The sequence below is a fragment of the Solea senegalensis genome, linkage group LG20 (genome assembly GCF_019176455.1).
Source record: "Solea senegalensis isolate Sse05_10M linkage group LG20, IFAPA_SoseM_1, whole genome shotgun sequence".
Classification (NCBI taxonomy): Eukaryota; Metazoa; Chordata; class Actinopteri; order Pleuronectiformes; family Soleidae; genus Solea; species Solea senegalensis.
The window spans coordinates 12,280,341-12,301,930 of record NC_058039.1 but is presented as its reverse complement, the minus strand read 5'-3'; the positions used below and the strand labels follow the sequence as shown (position 1 = coordinate 12,301,930).

Below are 21,590 nucleotides of genomic sequence, written 5' to 3'. Positions count from 1 at the left end.
TTACTGTATTGATTACTCTGCCTTATCCTGTCCACACACACACACACACACACACACACACACACCTTCACCTCCCACCCCTCCCCTGACCTCCCTCTCCTCCTCCCCCCTCCACTGTGCCACTGTTCCCTGTGTTAATATGTCCATGTGTTTTTTTGTATCTCCTTGTAGAGTGGAGAGAATTAGCTGGACGATGGAGAAAAGTGTGTTCCTCAGTTCTGCAGCTGCACTAATTTAAAATGGAACATCTTTTTTGTTGTTTTTTTATGTCTTACCGTGCAATGATCCCTAACTCCTTATACTAATGACTTGCTTTTTTAATTTTTTTTGGTGCTGTTTCACTTTTCTTTCTATCTTTCTGTTTGGAGCTTTTGTTCGATTTCTCACCCGCCATTTTGTTTTCTGACTAATTTCGTTTTCTTTTTCTGTGAAGTTTGATCGCTCTGTGCTGATTGAGAGTCTGTCGGCTGTCGACTTTGTTTTGGGTTTCTATGGCGTGATCAGAGCACACTCACACACACACACACACACACACACACACACAGTCTTATCCACACGGAAACAGACGATCTTGTGTTTCTGTGTCACTTTTAAAACCTTTTTTATACACATGAAACACTGTAGTACATATGCCCGGCCTGTATGTGGTGCTGTAACACTGCTGCAACAAAAACAGTGAAGAAAAAGTTTATTCTTTATTCAAATGAGTAATGTAAACAAACACAGAAACAAAGACAGAATGAAGAAAGTCATTAAAGCCCCGCCCCCCACACTAGAGGAAAGTTGTTCAGATTTCGGTCCAGATCGGGTCCTTCCGACAATCGTGGGTGCTTCCCATTTTAAGGCTAATTCGAACGGATTATCTGGCCAAATTATCCTGAAATGTGAGGGATTAACACACACGATTTTAACGCTGCGCACACACAACAGCTATTAACTGACGACGCAGACAGTCCGCCTCCATGTCTCTTTGCGTTCTGAAGTCACGTTAAATCACACGAGTTTCTGTGAGAACTGCAATCGTGTGAGTGTGTGGTGCTGCGTCGTGACTGGATCGTCTAAGCTTGAAGACGATCCAGTCAAAGTTGGTCAGAATTGAAAATCGATTAAAAGTTGTCATAAAGCGGACGGACGGACAAACAAACAAACTCTACACACAAGAAAAAGACGACGGCGACAACGACAGAAACGCAAGAACACAACACTCTGTGACCAGCTTCTTCCCAAAGCCTTGTTTCCGTGTGGATAAAAAGTCGATACGATAAAAAACCGAAACTCTGTTTTTGTTCAAACGCCGATCAGATCCCGCGTGGCCGTGGCCGCAGGAGTGTTTGTGAGGAGCGGTTTGACACCGCGTCCTCAGACTGAATCCTGCCATAGAAACCCATGTTGGACGTCTGTCCTCCACTGTTTTCCTCTCTTTCATCTGTCTTCAGTTTTTTAACATGTTTTCTTTTTAGTCGCCTTGACACGAGTTCTCCGTTGAAAACTTCACGATTCCTGTTGATTATCCAACAGGTCGAGGAAGCAATGCTTCTTAATGAAATAACATGTAATTTATTCTATACTTCTGACCAGAGTGCAGCGGGGGTGAAGGAAGCAAAGGTAAGAAATATAATAAGAAGTATAAATATACATAAGAAAAACAAGATGAAAACGAGATAAACGACTACAGCTATATACTGTACACAAGTTAATTAAGAATAATTAAAGTGTGGATTCTTAAAGAAAAGAAAAGTAATACACGTTTAAAGTTAACATTTATCCAGTGACAGAACTTCTTTGCTTGTCAGAAGCACAACCTTGTTGCCACATATTCTTAAAATGTATTGAAATTGTTTTAATTGAAGCAAATTTAGCTTGGCATGAATTCTTAACTTAAGACTGTAATTTGCCTTAGAAATAAAAAAAACAAAACAAAAACAATTAGAAATTTGTGCCAGAATTAAAATAGAGGCATTTTATTTCAGCTTTTTTTTAAATTAGACAACACAGGTTTAACTAAGTAAAAAAACCGAAGTGTTATATAATAACCATTAGTGTTATTTTAAGTGTTCACACGTGTTTGTCAGGGTTTGAAAATGTCGTGGTCGCGTTTTTTAACAGAAAACAAAGTGCTGTTTGATTGTTTTTATACAAACACGGCGACTTCCTTCAGACTCTGACCGCTCCTTCCCTCGCTCTGTGTCTCCTCAGCCTGAGGATATTGGTCATGCGTCGATGGCAAACACACCTGAAGGAAACAAAGTGGACATAGAGGCCTTCAGTCAGTTTACAAAAATTATCACCCCTGCCATAACCCGAGTGGTGGACTTTGCCAAAAAACTGCCTATGTTCTGTGAGGTGAGTCACGTGACTGTCATTCATTCATTCATTCATTCACGACGCCATATTTTAAGTCATTTGGTCACAGAATCCACATGTTCTTTAATGTAAATTCACCCTCAGATCTCAGAAGTGTAACATGAAGTAGGACTCAAAAAAAAAAAAGTAGATTTTCAACATTTTGTTCGTTTAAATTAATTTTAGAGATTGTGTTGCTTTTTAAAGGTACAATGACACATTATATGTACAGATTAAATTAATAAAACAAGGAGAAATCTAAAAAAAAAGTGTCAAGATGTGATAAAAAAAAATTATTATCAGTGGAGTGGCCTGTTATATTTTAGTTTCCCTTTAAAGAAATGTGTAATTACTAAAATTATTTTTTTAAAAACAACAAAATATGTAACTGGTTTTAGTATGTATTGTTTTAATTTTTGATCAATGTGTTCTTTGTTGTTTTATTAATTGGTCAACCCATGAAGCCATGAAAAATAAGTGAAACCGCAGAGTAAACAGACTAAAGAATTTAAAGAAATGTTACGTCAAAATGTCCTAATAATAGATTATTGATAGATATACACTGAATAATGCTGCGTTCTGTTTACATTAGAGCTCAGAGCGGTTTTCCGATTTCCATGACCTCGGAAATTCCAAGTCCTGAAGTGAATAAATGAGGATTTTAATAATGTTGTTTTTTTCTCAATCTCAATTTGAACAGTATTTATGTTTGAATCGATCAATTTTCAACTGATAAATAACAACATGGCTGACGTTGTTTGTCCTCTGTCCCCTCTGTCCTCTCTGTCCCCTCTGTCTCCTGGTGCTCAGCTGCCTTGTGAAGACCAGATCATTCTGTTGAAAGGCTGCTGCATGGAGATCATGTCGCTGCGAGCCGCCGTTCGCTACGACCCCGAGAGCGAGACGCTCACGCTGAACGGGGAGATGGCGGTCACGCGAGGTCAACTCAAGAACGGAGGCCTGGGCGTCGTCTCGGACGCCATCTTTGACCTCGGCGTCTCGCTGTCCTCCTTTAACTTGGACGACTCGGAGGTGGCTCTGCTACAGGCCGTCATCCTGCTTTCATCTGGTGAGCGAAGGGTGGATGGATGGATTTTGAATATAAGATAAATGCAAAATATACATGTAAACACAAAAAGAAAACAGCTTTAGGAGAAGGAAGAAAAGGTAGAATATTGTTAACCGTTCACTCTCCTGCACCAGTGTTTTTAGATCATTGTTACACTGGTTTAATTTGGCTTTGTTTTGCAGGTTTTTGTCACTTTTTTCAACGTTAAAAATCTCATCAAAGGATTTCAAAAACCTGATCTTAAAGAAACACATTTAAAGTCTGTTTAAGGCAGCACACAAACGGAATTATAAAGCGGTCAAATTGTTAGATATAAACGTAAATACAGTAGCAAGTGTACACGCAGCTACATGGGCTCCTCCCCCTGCAGGTCTCTAACTAACGACACGCTCCCTCTGTCACCATCAGATCGACCAGGCCTCAGCAGTGTGGAGCAAATTGAACGCTGCCAAGAGGAGTTCCTGCTGGCCTTTGAACATTACATCAACTACCGCAAACACAAAGTGGCTCATTTCTGGCCCAAGCTGCTAATGAAGGTGACGGACCTGCGGATGATCGGCGCCTGCCACGCCAGCCGATTCCTTCACATGAAAGTGGAGTGTCCCACCGAGCTGTTCCCTCCGCTCTTCCTGGAGGTCTTCGAGGACTGACCGATGGATTTTAGTGTATGTGTGTGTGCGTGTGTGAGCGTGCGTCTTATCTATGTGTATGTGTGTGTATGTGTGCATCCGTCAGCGCCTGGGCACCCTGGTGGTCTCAGGGGTGGAACCAGGAGAAGGGCCATCACATGAACTTTCTATGAGCACTACTGAGTGTCACTTCATTCCATAGGTTAGGAGTAACTCTCTGGTCTAGTTTTGGATGGAACCATTCCTTTACAGTGCGGGTACTTTTTATGATTTTTGTTTGTTTTGTTGTTGTTATTGTTGTGGATATAACCTCTCACCTCGGATTTGTGTTGATGATTGTACAGTTGGCATAATGGTGGTTTTACTGACGCTTGTTTATCATTAGCAACCATGCAGATGTTGTGTTTTCCTTCCTTTTATGTTGAAAAGTTTCAAAACGGCTGCTCACCCGAACCACAAAAATAGGACTTTATTCGTGATTTATTTTTTTAGCCCCGCCCCCTGCCGGCTTGAGTTTATTAACTGACATGTAGTGTGTCATCCGTGTGGCGAGTGTGTGAACTGCTCTATGCCATTGTACTGTGACATGACGTGTTATCAGCGACGCCCGATCTCGACGCTAACGCTGCATTCCTGGGATGTCAAAAAATTTGATTTTTGAAACATTACAAACTGAAAAAAACGTTAGCGCCTGTGTAACAGCAGCATAACAGAGACGCCTTACAAAGAAAGCCTGGAGAAAGGATAATTATTTAAGCTTTTACACAATAATTAGCAAGTCTAGAGCCCAGTTAAAATATGCAAATTATACCATAACAATTGTCGTGGTTATTTTGTCTTTCACTTTGTGTGAATCAGAAAACTTGTCGAGAAGAAGAAAAACAACATCCGTCTCCTCTTCTCTTCAGTCAGGTTCAATACAGGCTTTCACGGATAATGGTTATGCTAACAGCTATGCTAACAGCTATGCTAACGTGATGCCAAAAATTAAGAAGACAAAGAAGAAATTAGCTTGTTCTTCCGGGTTTTGAGTTCCCACCAAGGCTTATCGGAGCTGAAGCCGATAGAAACCTACACTCACTGCATTTGATTTAACTCGGGGTTTAAATGGGTTTTTTGACCAATGGGAATACGGTGTTAGCGCAAAGAAGGTACAATTTTGTCAGAAATCCCTTAATTTTTTTAAATAACACCATGATCCCATGCCAGTATATGTTTTTGCTTTTCAAGTAGTCAAAAAAGAAAACAAAGCCAAGAGGAATGTATCTACACCCTTTTTTCTGGGACCCCACAAATGGCAGTAAATGTGGCAGCAATGTCAAGAATAATTCATGACAAAAACTTTAACAAAGTGAGAAATTATTTTGCATGAGGTTAATGTAGTCTATGGTCTTACGAGCGTCTTATTAGCCTGAAGCTAATTACATTAGTTTGGCCTTTTTATGCAACAAATTACAGAGCGTTCACTGTGATGGTGAGCTGAATATCTTTTTAACAGGGGAAATAATCATTAGGTTAATCGGTAATCAAAATAGCAGCAGTTGTGTCCTTAGCCAGCACATAAACATTGCGTAAACCTGCTGTCCACTCAGACTCAGACACTGACAGGAATGCAGTGGTAGCATTTAAAAAAGGCACCGGACAGCCATCGCCGCAAAGTGGTCAGGACTAAACTAAAGCACACAAATGACACTAATGTCATGAGAAGACAATCACGTTGTAGTCGGGTTTTTTATTTTTGTTTTTATTAATGTGTAACGATGCCACACGCTGTGCCAAACCCAAGTGAATGATGCCCTCCGACTCTTGTGCTAGTTAGCGTTAGCGCTCACCACTCGGCAGAGTCCCGCTCCAGACTCGAGACACACACACACTCTTGTACAGCTGTCTTAGTGAGGACACTAGCCCTTAACCATCACAAAAAAAAACCAGTTCCAACACTCAAACCAGGTCTAAACACATACAGAGACAAAATGTTCCGGTTTGTAGGTTTTTTTTGGTCCTCACAAAGATATGTATACAAGCACACACACACACACACACACACAGTGTTCTCAAGCGTTCTTCTTTTGTTTTGTGGTTTGACGCCTCGCCGCACGCTGGAGGCTGAACGTTTAAACAGTGACGTCATGGTGCTACGGTCGGGGAAATGGCTGATGGAAAAGCCAACCGCCCTCTAATGATGGCATGCATATACACTTACACAAACACGCACATATGCAGTACACACATGCACATACATGTATATGCATATATATATATGTATATGTATATATATATATATATATATATATATATATATATATATATATATGCATGTGCCCTATATAACATGTAGGTCAGACCCTCCACTGTGACCAAACAGTGGGATCTGAGGCCCAGTGACCTTTGGCTGGACCAAAAACAGTGTGATTCATCATCAGCACGGTACACTGAGGGAGCTGGTGAGATTGTGAAAAAACGTAGCGCTCGATCCGTTCTTTTATTTTAGCCAATAATCGTTCTCTCCTGTTGTTGTTGCTGTTTTTAAAAAGAAAAAAAGCTTCTCTATGGTATTGTTGTTTGCAACGTGACATACATTTGCTTTGTATATCTCGCTTTTTCCGAGCTTCACACTACTCCTCAAAGCCGCTTGTGTTTTTTTTTGTTGTCGTTGTTGTTGTTTTTTCCTTCTTCTCCTCTCTTTTCTGTGAAGTGATGCCTTTTATCAAAGCAATAGACTTGCTGCAGTGTTTGAATGACCCGGACCTCACACACACACACACCTCGCAAACTGTACAGTCTCAATATAAATGCACAGACAATCAGAGGGAAAGAGATGAACGGGGGGAACCTGGCACCCGGAGGTTCAGGTGGTCCGGTTAGCATGTCGCGCCGGGCCACTCTGAGCCAGGGAAAACGCAACGCTGGCCATGTTTCCACGCACCATGAGCTCCACAGTCCTGTCAAAGTTCACGCCACAATGCGACGAGGAGAGAATATTACATTTGAAATTTGGTTCAGTTGGATAGATCGCAATTAATTCTGAATTAGCATAACGGCCTTTATCCTCGGACAAGTCCCCGGAACTAAACTCAGGAACTAAAGAAGGACCTAAAAAGTACCTTTGTTGCATTGTGTTGCATTTAAATCACGTCTGAAGAGCCGTAAAGATCAGAAATATTACATAGGGCTGTCACTTTTTGTTTGAAATTTGGATTTGCGGTGAAGGGATGACACTCAAACCTAAAACCAAAAAATAATAATTGAAAATATACAGCCTAGTATCACATGGTTCAGTAGAGGGCGCCGTGTGTGCAGTTTGGCTGTAGACCTGTTTTGAAAACCCTCTTAGCCTCATCAGAAAATTTAGACGTCTTGATGTGAAGTGGAAAATATGAAATAAATTGTTTTTTGGAGCGGACATTAACGACAGTAATGCATGGTAGTATTTCGGGTTTTTAGCAAATTTACAAGCAAAGATGCTGACTTATCTGTTAGCTTAGCTCAGCGGGGGAGGCCTCATGTCACACTTGTTTGCGTGTACGGAGGTAATGTTTGCGAATATCTTCAAAGCATTAGTGTGGGTAAAAGTGACAGCCCTATCATCACATCAGCAAGTTAGACTGAAAAAAGGTGACAACTTTGTATGAGACTTGCATTTCTTTTCTCTGTAAATCCAGTGAGATCATAACAATCTGGTTGTCTTTCGTGTCTAACTGCGTGACTGTTTAAATGTTTTGTATGTAACAACACTGAATCAAAAGCCGAGCTGCGCTATCTTACCTCTTTTTTTAAAACTTTTTAGACGTCAAGACTAGTCTCAGGAATTTGGCTGCATAACAACATCAATAACATTTTTTTTTTTTTTAAAAAAAGAAGAAGAAAAAAACGCCCCAGTATGCTAGCAGCAACTATAGCTCGTTTGCTCGCAGTCTGGATGACAGTTGTATACGTGCTACTTGTGTTTGACCGGTCACTGACATACAGTACTGTTAAGACCACATTCTACCTCACGAGCGAGGCCTTTTTTTTTTTTTTAGACGACGCAAACTGTAACTGTGGCCTGGCAACCGGAACTGGAACTGGAGCAACATTCCTCTGGTCCAAATGCAAGTTCAGTTCCTGAGTTTCTGGATCCCTCCACAGGTGAAAAGGCCACAACAAGAGATTAAGTTATAAGACAATTCCACGAAAAAAAAGTGAGTGATTTTACAGCATTTTTTGGGGGTTCTTGCCACTAGGGGGTGTCAACATGTGTTAGCAAGCAGTTCGATTTGAGGAAGAAATGCAATATTCACCGCAGTTCTTTGGTGTCCACCAAGTCCTGGAGAAAACACCTGACCTCATTTTTTTTGTAACCAGAGAGTTTGCTGGTTGGAATCCTGACAGGTCAAGGCCTGGGTTTCCCACTCCCTATTGCTCCCCATTAACAGGGTTAATTGGACTCTCTAAATTGGAGTCTCAAAAACATTTTTTTAAAGCTAGTTATTAATTTGGATTACTTTGTAACCTAAACAAAATACAAAATGTGTGTGTTTGCTCAAAGATCAAAGACAAAGGAGCTGCAAAACAAAATGGCAGTTAGCGAAGAAAGCGAAGAAGCTGTTTGCATTTTAGCGTCTAAATGAAGCTCTGGGACAAGATAAGACTGTTCGCATTGTTGGTGTTTTTGTCAAATTTGGACACGGTGGACACCTCATAGCTATCGCTTTAGCAACTTTTGCTACGAACTCAGCCACAACAGATTTTGCTCTGCTAACTCCGCTAGCCACCTTTAGCACCAAGTGTCGAGTGTTAAAGCAAATGTACAATGGTTTTCAAAAAATAAAAAAAATCCTATTTCATTTTACTAGGCTTTAATTTCCAGTAACAAGCTGAAAGTTCACTATCACTATTATATATTTCTTACACATGATATTGTTCCCTGTTTCGTCTAGTTTCTGACACATTACGGTCTGAAAGTGGCTGCAGATTTACAGGCCAGTTTTAGGACTTAGTAGCCTCCCCCATTGGTTGATTATTTTTCCTCTGAGCAAGAACGCTGTTCATTTTAAATGTGAATTAAATGCAGTTAGCGTAGCTTTAAATCAAACACACAAACCTGAATTAGAACATTAACTTACACGTATGAAAAGTGGCGTGAATGACAGAATCGTAGCGACTTGAACGATCAAAGTGACTGTTGGTGTGTGTAAACATGGTCAATGCTAACCGCTGGTTCAAAACATGTTTACTGTTCCTGGAGAAGTGCCAGTACACCGTTATCTCTCCCACGAATTGTTACCCTTAACGTTACTCAGTTATAAACCTATAACAAGAGTTGCACCATAGAAAAGCTATTTTACAGTACAAAGGAAAAAGGATGTATATTTTCAGACTTTTTTTTTTTACGGATGTTAGCATAATATGAACATAAAAAAAGATAAGGTTTCTTGCTCTGGAATGCATTTCCATGTCTGCAAAAAAAAGAAAGTGTCAGCAAGACGTTATGAATCATTAAAACAAAAAAAATTAATAGTGCAACATTAATTTACGATTTTAAAAAATCAAAAGACTGTAGCTGGACTTCACTGCTCCACGAAAACACAGCTGAGGTCGTACTACGGAAGAGGATCGGGGCCACATTCTGGCCTTTCTCAGAATTCTGAGGAAAACCAGTGTGAATTGTGAGACTAAAGTCAGAATTCTGAGAGAGAAAAAGGTCTGAATTCTGAGAAAAACTATGTTGATTTAAAAAAAATAAAGACTAGCTGGACTTCAATGTTCCACCAAAACCACAGCTGAGGACCTCTGAGATTTAAAGTCAGAATTCTGAAATAAAAAAAAAGGGTCTGAATTCTGGAAAAACAAAAGTCAGAATTCCGAGATTGAAGTCTGAATCCTGTGAATTTTGACTTTAATCTCAGAATTGTGGCTTTTTTATATATATTTTATTTTGTTTAAAAAAAAAAAATTCACATGGTCACAATCCTCTTCTGTAGAGGTCAGAGTGTAACCAGCATCAGAGAAAAAAATCGTCCACCTTTGACACAGATTTTTCTCCTTGTGTGTTTAAGTGTGTTTTCTTGTTCGACTCATCTGTTCAACACTTACAGGAAAAACGTCGGAGAGGTAAATAAAGTGTTTTTAGGCGCAGGAGTGAACCTGTAGCAGTTAAACCGCAGGACGCAGGTGCGTCTCGTCCTGGTTTGCTGTCCTGCACTCTGCATTATTTTACTGGAGGTCTGCTCCAGTGATCCATCGTCCAGCTGTGGACAGAGAACTTTTGACATGAGCGTGGACGACTAAAGAGTGAAGACACAAGCTCATGGTTGAACGATGATTGCAGCTAATGTGAATTGGCTTTTGAGAATAAAGATGGTTTTGAGAGAACGTGGTTTTGTCCTATTCTTTCTCTTTGTATTTTGATATTCGTTCATGTTTTTATTGTTTGTGGGTGTTTTTCCTCTTTAATCAACAAGAGGGATAATCTACAATCTACAAATGTGTTTCTATTAATTTGTTATCCCCTGAAAAAGAATAAATGTTGCTTACTATTCAACTATTCTCTCCACAGAGTCCACCATGTTATACTCCCTTGTGTACAGTAGCCCGGAATGGACATAAAACACGTGTCATGTTTTAATGCAAACTGACACGCTGTAATTTAGCTGTAATGTAAGTGTTTGGATAGTTGTAATATTCACTTTTATCTCTAGATGTCAATTTGCTTCTCTTTTTTCCCATGACACTGTTGTTTATTTATTGTCTGTTAAGGTCCACTCTCTCCTCACTGTGTGTGATCATTGTATTACTTTAACTATACTGAATGCTTTTCCCACCCCCAAAAAAAATCACAGGTGTAAATAATTGAATTAATGGCGGCTGAGTTCCATTTAGCTGCCTCGTGCTGGTTCCGTCACTGAGGTGTTGAGTTTACAGCACCTGGTCTTCGAAGATGGTCGTCCCCCTCCCGAGCCCAAACCAGGCGTGACCTCAGCTTCGTGTTCAAGGTCGTAATCAACACAACGAGTAACACCTGAGCTGCTGACACAAAATGGCTGCCGTGCACGTGGCTTCATTAGAAGTGAAAGTGACGCCGAGCTCTTCAGGTTAGAACAGTGTTTTTACACATTAACAGTGTCAATTATCAAAATAGTTAGATAAATAGGCGATGGATTTAATCTATTATGGTCTGTTTTTGTTCTTTTATTTTGCTGACTTCTTGTGTGCTCCTCTGTGATTTGGCCTCTGTTTATAGTCCCGCCCCCTTGTCTTGCACTCTAAAGATGGATACTGTTACCTGAACTACTGAAGGAGGTTTTTTCAACATGACGTGAAGCGACACAGACACAGACACAGGTGAGACTCATAAAACACTGAGATATGAACATGTTTTCTCCTGGAACCAGAGACTGTGACGAGACTGACGAGACATCTGTAACTGCAGTTACAAATGCTTACTTTTTTTTTGTCAATCAAATTCAGCTTGGAGCACCATAAAGGCTTGGGCCGGCCCTGATCTGTTGTTATACGTGTAAATGAGGGTGAAGTGTTTTTATTTCTCCTTCTGTCTTAAAAATGAACCTTCATCTGGTTCTATATTTTATAGTAGGTTTTTATAAACTTTAAGTAATTAACTAGACACATTCAGTCTCTCCTGTGTAGATTCTTCTAAGTTAAGAAGATCAGCAGTTCTCAAACGTTTTACACCAACTACGACCTGAGGAAAATATTGATCTCTTAGTAGTAATTTTTTGTTATTTGATTTAATTTTCTACACACCCTGGTCTAAACTCTCTCAGCTTCATTTCGATCACAAACCCTGGTTTATATACAGTAGATTATTTCTGATTTTCCTCCAAGTGCCACCAGAGGAAGCTCAACGTACCACCATTAGTTTGAGAACCATGGAAATGAGACAATTAATCAACATTTTTTCACACTGCAGGATGTGATTAACTCAAATGAGAAACAACACAACAAAACCTCTGCGTTTAGAAAATTTATTTATATAGATATAGTCATCTATACAGTAATGTATGTATGATAGCATGTGTGTGTGTTTATGTATATATATATATATATTCATATTTATACTGAAATCTATGCGAACTGCAGTCCTTTTCACGGAGAACAGAGCCACGTTTTTAGCCACGTCAGCACACAGATGGACGTTCTGAAAGGAAGCGATGGCATCAAAAACACCAGCGACTCACACACACACTCACACACACACACACGTGTGTCATGTGTCACGTCCACTCAGCTTATTTAAGTCACAATCACGTGTGTGATATTACAGTCAAGAGTTTATCTATTCAGTTCAACTAAGCTTAAATATGTACAGTTCTATTCAATGGAAAGAAATTAGAGAAAACAAATGAAGTTCATTCAAGCTGCTGGTGAAAGCGAGACAGTTTCTTTTCCTGCTGGTCAGTGCCCAACAGCGCCATCAGGTGGCCGATAAGGAAACAGCATGACCAAGTCAGCAGTAGACAGCAGACACTGGTGTCAGACTTTGTTTGTTTTTTTTAAAGAGAAAAGAAACACATAAATGTGAGTAAATGAGGTGGAAATGTCTCTTCAGCTGTTCAGTGTCTCAACACTTCCACTTCCACCCGTGTGTCAAAACAATACGGGATACATTTGATTTGTCACAATGCCCAAATAATTTAGAAAAAAATATATATATCCCACGACTGAGAGAAACACAGAACACAATTGCATGAAAAAGCCTCTAAATAAGACGTTTTTTTTTTTAAATCATTTTAAATCAAACCACATTCTTCCACATTGTCGTTTCCACGTCGTCACTTATTCAGTTTTTTTGTTGTTTTGTTTTTTTTTAGGTTTACAACTTCTCGGTTGTGACACGAGCGCAGCACTTTTTTCATTCCAAATCCGAGAGAATGTCCACGAGCTCGTCGACTCGTCGCTGCACAGCTCAAATCAACAGAAAGCAGTCACATATTGCACTATGAATGCAAAAAGGAAAAAAAATACCAGTCTACGCTATACAGAAAAGTGCTTCTAACGTTTGTACGGTCGCAAACGCACAGTTATGCTACACACAAACACAGGAAACATGTACATCGATCAGTGTGTCTGTACGCAAGCGTGACCGTCTCTCACACACACACACACACACACAGGCTGTTAGGCCCTACATTACAGTACAATAACATTTCATGGTCGACCTCCTTCCTTCAAATGTCACGTTTTGAGTTTCAGAGTTTGATGAGTAAGTGGAAGGAGGTGGAGTTTGTTTGTTTTTTTTGTGTGTTTTTTTTTTTCTGAGGTTTGGGTGGGAAGTGTGGCTGTGGGTCTCCAGCCTCGGCGTTCAGTCGCGCTGGTGTCGCAGAGGCGAGGAGGGTCAAGTACTGGAGGAGGCTTCAGGAATGGACCTTGAAGGCCAGCAGCTGCTCCGAGTGCATGTTGTTGAGCGAGCGCAGGTCGGGCAGCTTGAGCAGCAGCTTGGTGAAGATGGCCGACTCGTTCGGGTGGTTCCTGGTGATGAGGCTGCGCAGCGCGCGGATCAGAGTCTCCTGCAGGGCCTCCACCGAGTTCACGTTCTCGATGCCAGAGCGATCTGGAACAACGGGAGGGAGGGAGGGAGGGGTCAGTGAGCTTCGTGGCGCAAAACACCAAACACTAAGTCAATTTTTGGTGCAAAATGAAAGCAAAAAGTGGTCAAAATAACCACAATATTGGACTGCTTGAGGCGATACTGATATATTCAAAATTCTAGATCTTTAAGGAAAGCAAGATATTGGACTTTTTGCCAATATATCGGAAGTGCTTGAGCCAGTAAACGATATATTAAGATTCTAGATCTTTTAGGTCTCAACGTCCGAAAAAAACAACAAAAGGCAGATAAATAATAACGTGGCGTGGCAAAAATGATTTAGACAAAGAAATGTAACACTATATAAAATAAAAATAATATAACACTGTTAAAGAGCTAAAGAAAATGTAGAGAGTGAAAATACACAAACTATAAACATGAAATGTGAAGTAAAAAACACACCTGCAGAGACAAGCACCACAGCAGTGAACAGGCTCATCTCCTCCTCGCTCAGTCCCAGGTTAATGAGCTTCTCACTGAAGTCAAACATGGAGTTAAGGAGGTCGCTGGCGCCCATGGACCTCAGAGTGTCCACGCTGTACTTGTTCCCACCCAGAAAGGTGACGGTGCGGTCAGTCACGTCAAAGAGTGAAGCAAAACGCACCACGAGCACCTGTGGTTAAAAAAAAACCAGAGGCTTCAACAGCTGCACAAAGCTGATAATGATATAACAAATGTGATTCCAGAAAAGTGACGCCTGTCTTACCTCGAAGGTTCCAGCCTTCAGCAGGCTGACCTGGTCGTGCTGCGACAGGTCTCTGAAGCCCGGGATCTTCTTGGCGAACTCCACCACCTCCCTGACAGCCGGGGTGAAGCTGTGGGAAAACTCCTCCCACACCTCGTGGCCCGATTTCTGCGGGTCCACGCTGGGAGACGTGTTCATCGGACAAACCTAACGACACGAGATAGAGAGGAGAATTATGAGCAAACCTGCGATAATATCAAACGTCTCCTCATTCTCAGGTCAAAAGTCCAACATTGTCTTTAATCTTTGCAAATTCAAAATATGCGTAATTTGATAAATCTTATACTTGTAGAAAAAACCCACATATCCTATCACTCTGGTTTATTTTTCTAATTATTCTGCTGCCCCCAAGTGGTCAAATTTAAGCATAAATGACCTAAACGTTGTATTTATACATTTTATTTCCAATTTTAGCATGCAGGGTTTTATTATTATTATTTGATGAACAAAGTAACTACATTTGACTCTTATTCTTTGTCCTGGACTTAAACGTTGTATTTTAATGTCATTGTGTAGCTTTTGTGTTTTTGTGCGATGTAGATGAGCAGGTTTGACCCCCCCCCTCTCACCAGATGCATCCTCCTGCCTTCCCTCCACTGGTGCCCACCGTGGGCTGTGGTGGCGACGTCCTCCGCAGTGGACACCCTGAAAGCTCCATGCGTGTAGGCCGGACAGTGGCTGGCAGTGGTGCGCGACAGTCTGAAAGGACAGTGGGTGGCGCTGTTGTCCTGTGGACCCTGTGGGCCCAGGCTGGAGGAGGAGGAGGAGGAGGGGGTGGGGTCCTGTGCCACCATGGTGGTGGTGGCCACGTTGTTGTGGTGGTTCCACGAGTCCTGCTGCTCTTCCTTCCAGCGCTTGGCCGCGTTTGGATCGGCACCGTTGTCCACAGGGCCTGCGGTGGGCGGGGCCTCAGCAGTCAGGCTGCTCTGCTCCTGGTTGTACATGAAGGTCTCCTGGTGGGCCCTGGTCACCGAGCCGATCACCTCCTCCTCCCCACTGTCGGACGCGCTTGGCGAGGCCGAGCTGGGGCTGGTGTCCATCGCCACGGTGGGCTCGGGGTCCGAGCTGGAGTCTGACGGGCTTGGCGAGGAGGAGGAGGCGGAGCCAGCTTCCTCGGAGGTAGCTTCTGTGGCACTGACAGGCAGCGGCTTGGCGATGGGCAGCATCTGGGTGCTTTGCAGCTGGTTGTGCAGCTGGCTGTTGTTCATCATGTTGTTCATGGCGCTCTGCATCTCCAGAAGCATGCGCTGTTTCTCACGCTTGGGGATTCGTCCGAAACGCACAGCTGAGCAGAGAAGAGAGGATTTTGGATGAGGATATGATTCACGATGAGCTGGATTTATCACAATCACTATATCTAAGTGGACATGCTCTCAGTCCCGTCCACCAAAGTCCATTGAGAAAAACAGTGACTTTACCTCCTAACACACAGGGGTTGTTCCTGTGTATCTGCAGGCTAAAAGTGCTGATTTTCTCTATGGACTTTGGTGCAGAAGGGTGAGCGGTGTATTAGAGAAGTAGTGTGTGTGTGTGTGTGTGTGTGTGTGTGTGATACTCACAGTCTCTGGACATCCCCACCATCAGGCATTTCTTGAAGCGGCACTGCTGGCAGCGGTTCCTGTTGATCCTCATGATGGGGCAGCTCTCGTTCTTAAGGCACTTCTTATACTGGATGTTCTGTTGGATGCTCCTCCTGAAGAAGCCCTGTGTGTTCACACAGACAAAGAGCGCAGTGTCAGACGCCGGAGACCAGTGTCAAACTCTCCACTCCCTGTGTGTGTCTGCTCTGGTCAGCTCAGTTCTCTTCCTCAGAGGACGTTCACACGGCCCTGCACTGACATCCATGGACTCGCGCTTTTCCATTATATAGTTCAAGCACAACCATTCTGCTCAGTTTCCCTCAACATGGGCGGGGTCGTCGTAGCACACAAAACTGCCGTGACGTGGCTGTGATTTGGCTCGCGATCACCGGCTCTCAGCAGTGCTGTCGCTAAATGCACCAGACTCCTCTGTTAAATATTGAGATTTTAGAGTCTTTTTAAGTTTGATTCTTGTGGGTCAGACGCTACAAAACCACCACCAAATGCCTGTGAGTATATCCCAAACACGAAACACCTTTTAAAGATGGAACTACACCTTCACTTATGCACGTTATTTCAATTAAACACACACATAAATCTTAACTAAAAGGTTTTTTTATACAAGTACAATTATATATAAATGTGTGTGTGTGTGTCTGTCTGCTCTCGTACATACTGTGCTGCATCTGTCAGTGTGAACTGCTCCCCACAGTTAACTAGGCCATGCAGCAATGTGAAGTATGGGTAGGTGGTGGGTGGATGGCTGAGTGTGTGTGTTGGGGGGGGGGGAGTGTGTGCTACTTTCACACAGTGTCTGCTTGTAGCCGTGCAGATGGCTCTGCCCGCAGTGACCCACTTCACTCCAAGTCCACGTTGGTGTGTCGCAGTACATTTTTACTCAGAGTCTCTTTAGTGTAGTTAGTGTGCACTAATTTTTGTTACCTCCTCGGGACCTTATCTGATAAAATCACTGACCTTGTCAGGACCAGTAGTCCACATGGAGATCAAAACCTGGTCCTAATGAGGTAGAACGTCATTAGGTAGTTGAGCAATAACTATTTATAGTTGGGGATAAGAGCTTTTCACTGGAGCCGGTGGAAATACGCCATTAGTGAAGGATGTCAAACATTTTTTTTAAACTCATGTTTCCTATTCATTATTCCCAGTTTGGAAATTGTATTTATTTAATTATTTATTTATTAATTATTCTTTGGCTACAGTTAATGTCAGTTTAATAGTGGTTTGTTAAGGTTGAACAAATGAATGGAAGTCAGTGCAGAGTCCTGAGAAGAATAGCTGTGTAAATCTGTGTGTGTGTGTGTGTGTGTCCGTCCACCTTGCAGCCCTCGCAGGCGTGGACGCCGTAGTGGAAACCAGAAGCCACGTCTCCACAGACTTTACACAGCAGCACCAGGCCATTGATTTCTGGTTAAAACAAAAAGGAAAAAAAGAAAAAACACACATTCTTTCAGTTCAACTGAAAAGCAGGAAAACCACAGATTTTTGCATTTACAAAAAAACATCACATGTTCTCTCAGGGGAAATGATGACAATAAATACTTTTCCTGCTTCTCTGTGACAATTTTGATACTTGATCACACGTTTTTCTACTCTGTGATCTCAATTCAGTGATTTTTAAAAAAAAAAACACTTTAAAGAGCAGAGGAGTCTTAAGGACGTAACACAAGTTTATTTTAAAAAATCAGTTTTGTCAGCTTTGTTGTCCCATACATAGCCACTGAGAGGACGAACGCAATCAGTGGCCGTCTTACTTGTGATTCCACATTTAGCAGAGGAAGATTGGCGTCCGCTTTTCTGGGTCCCTGGAAGGTTTTGACCACTGGCCATGAGTGCGGGGTCAGAGGGCTGAGCCAGCTGACGGCGGCCGGATGAGGAGCCGTGAGGCGGAGAGGATGACTGGTAGCTGCCGTTGGAGGAGTCGCTGTGGAAGGACTCCGGGCTGGAGGAAGAGCTGGCCGAGCTAATGTAGGCTATTACGCCCCCTGGTGTTACATGACAGAGAGAGAGAGGGAGAAATTAGTTATAAACACTGCAGTATGTCCTGTTTGTTTGTTTTTTGCCAAAAACTGACCCAGTTAGGCCTAATCTACTGTAGATTAAAGCGCAGGCTTATTTTTGTGACGTCCTAGGTAAAGTTAGTTTTAGCTTCTTAAATGTGAATATTTTCTGGTTTCTTTGCTCCATTTAACAAAGAAATCATTCAAACTGAATCATTTTGGGTTTTAGGAAAAAACAAGACATTTGAGAACATCATTAATTGCAGGTTTGGAAAACACCGACCAACAAATCTCAACGTTTTCAGGACCAACTACTTAAATATTCGTTAGATATTACAAGCTAGATGTAAGATGTGAATTGTTGTGAGGTCAAGGTTAATTCCATCCCCTTGCGTCAGATTTCCAACTATAAAAAAAAATATTGTGATAAATGCACATGTACAGTATGTGTGTGTGTGTGTGTTAATCCTCAAAGCTACATCATTCTTAAATCCTCACCAGCGCCAAAATACTGATTACTGCAGCTCTTTAAAAATAGACCCTGGCAAAAGCATTTTCTCATGCTGTTACAGCAACATCAACAACAACAGAAGAGATGTTTCAAAAGAAATACAAAGAAAATGAAACATTTGACAGACTGTGCAGTAGACATGACTGGGTTTGGTGCTAAAGGCTGCAAACCAGTTACAAAAGACGGATGACTAACTCCAGTCCAGTTTCAATGTTTCTTTTAGCATATAATTTCCAAATAACCACCAGCCTATCAGACTGTGAAATGTGATTTTGTGTGTGTGTGGCCATCACTGCTCATGCTCCCACCGCCTTCTTTTCCTTTACATGAAAATTAACCCCTCCCCACCACCACCTCAAGCTGCAAACTGGTTTCTGCTTAAACCAACAAGCTTAACATAAAGAGGGCAGGTCATCATACGACAACAAGCCTCCACAGCCAGTAAGAAACAGGCAGACGGAGCCTGAACACGGGCTGACCTGATGTCTCCAACCACTCACTGATTAGGTAACAGCCATTACATAACCAGACAGCTCCACCGGGTGTGTGGACTAGGTAGTCTAGTCTGCCCCCCTCAACACACACACACAATAACAGCAAAGCAAAATACATCTAAATGGGTTGATTTTACTTTTCAATCATAAATATAAATTGATACATGTCATATCAAGTCAGCAGACAGTAGCATTAGAATTTACTTCAAAAAGACATACATTTTATTTTATATATATATATATGTATATATATGTATAATTTCCACTAATACACAAAAGCACTGATGTAATTTTTTTTACAAAAAATGATTTTAATAATAATAGAGTTTTGACCCAGTTAAAAGTATTTTTTATTCTTTTTTAATGCTTCAGTTTATGTTTTATGAAATTTACACTGTTCGTTTTATAAACATTTTGGTCACCTGCGGGTTGTTGTAAAGGGCTGTATAAATATATACATTTACATTTTAATTGAATCTGGAACAATTTTTCCCGTGCGGAACACTACAAAAAGAAACTGGTTAAACCGTCGCCATTTTACATATTTAATAGTGAAAAAAAAGAAGGGAGGGAAAAAAAAAGGAGAAAAAAAGCGCCCCCACGTGGAGCATGCATTCGCTTTCCCGGGAAAACTGGGTCACCGCGAGCTGCCGCGAGATGCCTCACGTGTATCCGCGGACAGACCCCACGCCGTCAGGCTGAGGCAAATTATGCAACGCTGACGTCACGGCGCCGCGCGGCCAATGAGCGGCGACGCACGAGGAGCGTAAACACAGATGCACATGGCTAGGCGGACGGGTCCATGTGAGCTGAGGCGACTGCAGTGCTGCCGGAGCCAAAATGCCTGGGCAACAACAACAACCCCAGTGGTACTGCTAACCCACTTTAACACACACTCACACGGCACGACACGACACTAAAATGACACCATTTTGGAAATTTTTGTACAAACAATATTAACACTTAAAATGGCGGGGAGAGGGGAAAAAAAGAAAGAATAGGGACCATTTTCTCGTTGTGCTAAGTCGTGCTAATTCAGGCTGAACCAAATGTCAGTGAGAACTAATGAAGCAGCAGATAATTCTGTGACTCACCAGCTTTGGTCGACTCCATGTCCTGTGAGTTTTTCGAGGTTTTTTGTGTGTGTCCTCCTCCTGTCACCTGAGTGCAGAAGCCGTGTTTCTGTCCGGAGTGTTTTCAGCAACTGGAGAGTCGCTGAATGAGACCGAGCAGGGAAATAACTACAACATTTAAACCGATTTTTACCGCTGACGTTAAAACCCCCCCCAAAAAATGCACACAGGGTTCAACTGTGTCAAGATGCGGTTTTACCGGAAACGTTTTTTTGTTTTGCTTTTCAATAAAGTCAAATGAAGGAGTCAGCTGTCAAATAAAGAGCTGCAGCGTTTTCCTCCTGGTTATTATTTTTTTAAATGGAAGCAGCCGTTGGTCAGTCTGACTCCACAGACTGTTCCATTCAAAGATACTATACTGAGGGCGAGGACTGTGGTCTGTGCAGAGAGAGAGAGAGGGAGAGAGAGAGCAGTGTGTAACCATGTGACCCACTTCGTCAGTGGCTCCTCCCCCTTCTTCCCCACAGCTCTGCACTGGTGTCAGTGTAACCCACTGACATACTTTCAACAACAGTTGGAGAGTCCAAAAAACACCAGAAGCGCCTTTCAGCGCACTGTTTATCACAGTTTGCTGTGGTCTCAGTGTTTGTTTGTGTATGTTTGTATAAAAGGAGGACTCCGTTAAGGACAATAATCCCTGGACTGTTGTGAAACCAGTGGCAGTTACAGAAGGGAAGCCCAGTTTCAGGCCCAGTTTTTTATACATACTTTCTGCAAACTAACGATTACTACAAGGACACGTTATGTGAAACTGAAATGCTATAGTAGGGTTTTTATTTACAGTCTGTATGTAAAAATGAAAATGGTCTATTGGTGCTTTTCCACTATACAGTTCCAGCTCAACTCTACTCAGTTTTGTATGGTTTTCCATTACTACAGTATAGTACCTCCTCAGCATGGGCGGAGTCATCATAGCGCGGCTGCACAAAACTGCCGTGACTTTGTTTTATATGCTACACAAACACACAAACTAGTAAATAGTTTGTAAAGCAGTTGTTTTCAGTGTAATTGAATCATTAGGATCAGTTCATTAAAAATATTTGTTCCCAGAATAATTCAGTACTTCCCACATGACTGGAGCACAGACTCCGTCTGACACAGTCACTGAACTGAAATGTAACTGAACGGGTTGTGATGCGACTCACGATCGCCGGCTTTCAGCAGTGCTGTCGCTAAATACACCAGACTCCTCTGTTAATTATTGACATTTTAGACATTTCCTTTGCTAAATGTTGGAGATGAATGCATGTTTTTCAAGTCTCTCCAACTGATCTACAGTTTGGCATTGATTTCTGTGTGATTTCTTGATTCTTGTGACTCTTCCAGTGATGAAACTTTCTGAACAATCAGTGGCAGGAAGTCTGACAACATTTTAGTATTGGCTCAGCTCACTTTGAACCTCACCCGAACAGATATTTAAAATGTACCAGGTACTGTCAAGAGTCGAGCCGAGTCATGTTACAACTGTCACAGCAATTT

General features: G+C 41.9%; 2 protein-coding genes across 6 annotated transcripts in view; one reads left to right on the top strand and one right to left on the bottom strand.

The window, feature by feature from the left end:
• thrb (thyroid hormone receptor beta) overlaps positions 1 to 4,436 on the top strand; it is an 85,855-nt gene extending 81,419 nt beyond the window's left edge. For 2 of the 3 annotated variants that reach the window (XM_044052837.1, XM_044052836.1), the window contains 4 exons: positions 1,579 to 1,605; positions 2,197 to 2,343; positions 3,154 to 3,412; positions 3,821 to 4,436. In XM_044052837.1, the coding sequence (XP_043908772.1) occupies positions 1,579 to 1,605; positions 2,197 to 2,343; positions 3,154 to 3,412; positions 3,821 to 4,062 (675 nt within the window). In that variant the 3' untranslated portion in view covers positions 4,063 to 4,436. Of the gene's footprint in view, positions 1 to 1,518; positions 1,606 to 2,196; positions 2,344 to 3,153; positions 3,413 to 3,820 lie in introns of all 3 variants that reach the window. The other variant, XM_044052838.1, reaches the window with a different exon arrangement.
• On the bottom strand, positions 37 to 20,493 carry nr1d2b (nuclear receptor subfamily 1, group D, member 2b). 3 transcript variants are annotated; one of them, XR_006362449.1, is made up of 9 exons: positions 20,073 to 20,493; positions 17,728 to 17,958; positions 17,292 to 17,380; positions 15,935 to 16,079; positions 14,945 to 15,660; positions 14,337 to 14,522; positions 14,033 to 14,243; positions 13,138 to 13,594; positions 37 to 65 (listed from the first exon to the last, which is right to left on the bottom strand). XR_006362449.1 is itself a non-coding variant. In XM_044052834.1 (8 exons), the coding sequence occupies exons 1-8, from the start codon at positions 20,089 to 20,091 to the stop codon at positions 13,398 to 13,400; spliced, it is 1,794 nt and encodes a 597-aa protein (XP_043908769.1). In that variant the 5' UTR covers positions 20,092 to 20,493; the 3' UTR covers positions 11,993 to 13,397. The 3 variants fall into 3 exon arrangements, 1 of the variants encoding a protein (XP_043908769.1); XR_006362450.1 differs by lacking the exon at positions 37 to 65 and adding an exon at positions 6,789 to 6,806; XM_044052834.1 differs by lacking the exon at positions 37 to 65 and having other exon boundaries at positions 11,993 to 13,594.
• Positions 20,494 to 21,590: the final 1,097 nt, after the last annotated feature.

Bases quoted from the DNA above. Each gene is read 5' to 3' on its own strand.
- nr1d2b (XM_044052834.1), bottom strand. The intron at 14,523-14,944 runs GTGAGAGGGGGG...TCGTGTCGTTAG, and splicing joins AAGGCAGGAGGATGCATCTG to GTTTGTCCGATGAACACGTC. The intron at 14,244-14,336 runs GTAAGACAGGCG...TTTTAACCACAG, and splicing joins TGAAGGCTGGAACCTTCGAG to GTGCTCGTGGTGCGTTTTGC.